We start from the raw sequence: 3857 nt of genomic DNA, 5'->3' as shown, positions 1-3857 counted from the left end.
TCTCGCTGACACACTGGAGACAACTTTTAGGCCTAACCAAGCCAGCAAAATAGCACGGGAAGTTGAGCAAGGAGTTAACAGGCATCTTACCGAGCACCTACCAGAGACCGAAGCGGAAACCCTTGAAGGATGCACCAGGACTGAGATAACGCAACTTGCAGATAAGCTGGCAAATGGCAAAGCACCAGGAAGTGACGGAATTACCAACCTGGCCATCAAGAAGCTTCCGCCGGCAGCCATGGAATGCCTCACAGAAATCTTCAATGCATGCATGCGGCTCCAGCACTTTCCTCAATCCTGGAAGGAAGCCAAGGTCATTGTATTTCCAAAGCCTGGAAAACCACGGAGGGATCCTGCAAACTACCGTCCGATAAGCCTGCTCTCTGGACTGTCGAAACTCCTGGAGAAAGTTATTCTTACGCGCCTCCGCCACTTTGCCTCTGGTAAAAACATTCTACTAAAGGAGCAATTTGGATTCCGGAAGGACCACTCAACCAACCATCAGCTGCTGCGAGTCGTTGACATAATAAGCCATGGGTTCAACATCCACAAATCAACTGGAGTTGTCTTCTTGGACGTGGCCAAAGCGTTTGACAGAGTTTGGCATGAAGGACTACTGCACAAAATGATCAACCTGAAATTCCCAAACTACCTGATTAAGCTGACTGCAAGCTACTTGCGGGAGCGCACATTCCACGTGGCTGTGCGAGAAGAGCTCTCAACAACACGCCCCATCCGCGCTGGCGTGCCACAGGGATCAGTCCTGGGACCTTTCCTTTTCAACCTCTTCATGAATGACATCCCCACAGACCTCCACAAGACTCAACTGGCACTCTACGCAGACGATGTGGCAGTCATCTCCCAGTCCTTCAGAGAGAAAGAAGTAGCTAAGAACATCCAGAAAGCACTAGACATGCTATCAACATGGTACAGCGACTGGCAAGTAGGACTGAACTCCAGCAAGACTACAGCTACACTGTTTACCAAAAAGAGGATCAAGGCACACCCGCCAATCACCCTCAACGGAGAGGCTGTCAAATGGGAGCCAAACAGCTCTTACCTAGGTGTAATCCTAGATAGCAAACTAAGCTGGAGAAACCACATAGAGAAGATTCAACAGAAGGCAACAACCAAGCTGGCAGCACTGTACCCTCTGCTGAAGACAAGGACCATGCCCATCAAGAGCAAAGTCAATGTGATCAAGGCGATCATTAGACCCACAATGACATACGCCTCCCCGGTGTGGAGTGGTTGCCACCAACATCAAAGATCATCTCTCCAAAAATTACAGAACAAGGCGCTGCGGATTGCGTCCAACGCTCCACTTCCTACAAGAATAGCAGACCTTCATAGGGAACTGGGTATCGAGATGTTAGATGAACATCTAAAGAAGCTCAACAAGAAATTCTACAAGGAACTGGACCAGAACTCAAACCCGCTGATCAAGAAGCTTGCTGCGATCTCTGCAAACCCATTTGACCGCTACCCACGACCCATCACAGCGCTGAACCTGTGAAACCAACTCAACTGTGGCAAGTAACACAGATCAAGAAGCTTCCTAAAGAGTGCGACAATACACTCAACAAGAGAACTTGGAGTAATGAGGCTCAAGCCTCGGTATCCAATATCACCACTGACAGATTTAATCTGTCAGTCAGAACAGAACGGTCAGTTTTTTTCTTTATTAGTTCCTGACCGGAGACGCGCACTGACACAGCAGCACAGGATGGCCCGGACCAAGCAGACCGCCCGGAAATCCACCGGAGGGAAGGCTCCCCGTAAGCAGCTAGCGACCAAGGCTGCCAGAAAGAGCGCACCGGCCACCGGCGGAGTGAAGAAGCCTCACCGCTACCGGCCCGGTACTGTGGCTCTCAGGGAGATCCGCCGCTACCAGAAGTCCACCGAGCTGCTCATCCGCAAGCTGCCCTTCCAGCGCCTGGTCCGGGAGATCGCCCAGGACTTCAAGACTGACCTGCGCTTCCAGAGCTCGGCTGTCATGGCTCTGCAGGAGGCCAGCGAGGCTTATCTGGTGGGGCTCTTCGAGGACACCAACCTGTGCGCTATCCACGCCAAGAGGGTCACCATCATGCCCAAGGACATCCAGCTGGCCCGCAGGATCAGAGGAGAGAGAGCTTAGGCCGGCTGCACCCTGACTTCGTTTACACCCGAAAAACAAAGGCTCTTTTAAGAGCCACCACATTTTCAATGAAATGGCCTGATCAATATTAACACACGGATACTGATCTCAATATAGAGAATTAAAGAAGTGTGTTATCCTTGTATCAACATATGTACTTGATGTGTGACAATATAGATAAACGCACCTTCAATATTTGTAGTCACCATTTCATACTGTTTATGGGTGCATGTAAAGACAAACCTGTAAATGTCCCCCCTCCCATGTGCCACTGGAATGAAATGAAACATTTATTCGTGCAATAGATTAGGGACTACAAACTTACACATGCACCTTACAGTGCTCGCAGTATCAATTCATATACACTTATGCTCTGGCAGTGTAACACAAACCCCTGCATGGGACAAGTTGGAGAAACATTCCCAGTTACACATTGTGCACAGCTCTCTATGTGGGGTTGTGGTGGCTCTTAAAAGAGCCTTTGTGTTTGTAAGAGGCTGAAGTTCTCGGTTTCACTTCTTAGGAGCTGCCGCCCTCTTGGGCTTTGCTGCTTTGGGTTTGGTTGCCTTGGCCTTCGCTGGACTCTTAGCAGCTTTTGGCTTCGCAGCCTTTTTAGCCGCCGGGCTCTTCACAGCCTTCCTGGGCTTGGCAGCTTTAGACTTCTTTGGGCTTTTTGCTGGCTTCTTGGCAGCCGCCGGTTTCTTGACCTTTTTGGGGCTTTTCTTCACTCCCGCCGGAGCCTTTTTGGGTTTCTTGGGGGACTTGGCGGGTTTCTTTGCCACTGGCTTCTTGGGTTTCCCCACATCCTTTTTCTTGGCCGCCTTCTCCTTGCTCTCCAGCTGCTTCTTATTCAGCTTGAACGATCCGGAGGCTCCGCTCCCTTTCAGCTGGATCAGGGTTTCCTTGCTCACCAAGCCCTTGAGAGCCAGCTTCAGGCGGCTGTTATTCTTCTCCACATCGTAGCCTCCTGCAGCCAGAGCCTTCTTCAGAGCGGACAGGGAGACCCCGCTGCGCTCCTTAGAGGCGGACACAGCTCTCACTATCAGATCGGACACGCTGGGACCGGACTTTGCTGGGCGGCTTTTCGAGGCTCCGGCCGCTTTCTTCGGCTGCTTCTTCTTGGCGGCGCTTTCAGCTGGAGGAGGAGGAGCAGGAGCGGTCTCGGCCATTGCAGCTGCAGGTAAAATATCCCAACACACTGACAGAAAGTTATACTGGGGGCGGGGACCTGCCGGGACTTATATAGAGAGCCTGCTGCTCTGTGATTGGTTAGTTATCGGAGTGAGCTTCTTTCTCATTGGGTATAATCACTAAGCCCCGCCCCTGACTCTCATCCTCCCGGATCACACACACTGCTCTGACTTTGTGTTTCTGAGGCTGCAAGAAAAGGGCATTTTATCCCCTAATTATTACTCACATCCCCCCTTCTTGCATGCAATTTATAAGGAATTATATTCTCTTCACTGCTGTATCATTTTTCTGCTGGGAAAGTACAAACACAATTAGGAATAATGGGTGAAAGTTCGGCTCTGTAGCCCGGGATTTGCCAGATTTCATTCATATCTGTCTATTTCTGTCACTTTTACTTTGCTCAGACTAAATGTGCAACCTCCATCCTCATACAGTGACACTAAGGACATATTATTCTACAGTATCAGTTTAAAATAATGTGCATATAAATATATAAACATGGTCTGGGGATTCACTATATATGTACAAG

At 49.9% G+C, this 3857-nt stretch overlaps 2 protein-coding genes across 2 annotated transcripts; one reads left to right on the top strand and one right to left on the bottom strand.

Moving 5' to 3' along the window:
* Positions 1-1700: 1700 nt before the first annotated feature.
* On the top strand, positions 1701-2157 carry LOC142473553 (histone H3). Its single transcript, XM_075580711.1, has one exon. The coding sequence runs from the start codon at positions 1727-1729 to the stop codon at positions 2135-2137; it is 411 nt and encodes a 136-aa protein (XP_075436826.1). The 5' UTR covers positions 1701-1726; the 3' UTR covers positions 2138-2157.
* Positions 2158-2586: 429 nt separating this feature from the next.
* Positions 2587-3340, bottom strand: LOC142473552 (histone H1-like). The gene has a single exon (XM_075580710.1). The coding sequence runs from the start codon at positions 3304-3306 to the stop codon at positions 2650-2652; it is 657 nt and encodes a 218-aa protein (XP_075436825.1). The 5' UTR covers positions 3307-3340; the 3' UTR covers positions 2587-2649.
* Between the last annotated feature and the right edge of the window lie 517 nt (positions 3341-3857).

The sequence above is a fragment of the Ascaphus truei genome (assembly GCF_040206685.1).
Source record: "Ascaphus truei isolate aAscTru1 chromosome 12 unlocalized genomic scaffold, aAscTru1.hap1 SUPER_12_unloc_2, whole genome shotgun sequence".
In the NCBI taxonomy this organism is placed as follows: domain Eukaryota; kingdom Metazoa; phylum Chordata; class Amphibia; order Anura; family Ascaphidae; genus Ascaphus; species Ascaphus truei.
The sequence above is the reverse complement of the archived record's forward strand: the minus strand, read 5'-3'. Positions and strand labels throughout refer to the sequence as shown.

Bases quoted from the DNA above. Each gene is read 5' to 3' on its own strand.
- LOC142473553 (XM_075580711.1), top strand. From the start codon at position 1,727: ATGGCCCGGACCAAGCAGACCGCCCGGAAATCCACCGGAGGGAAGGCT.
- LOC142473552 (XM_075580710.1), bottom strand. From the start codon at position 3,306: ATGGCCGAGACCGCTCCTGCTCCTCCTCCTCCAGCTGAAAGCGCCGCC.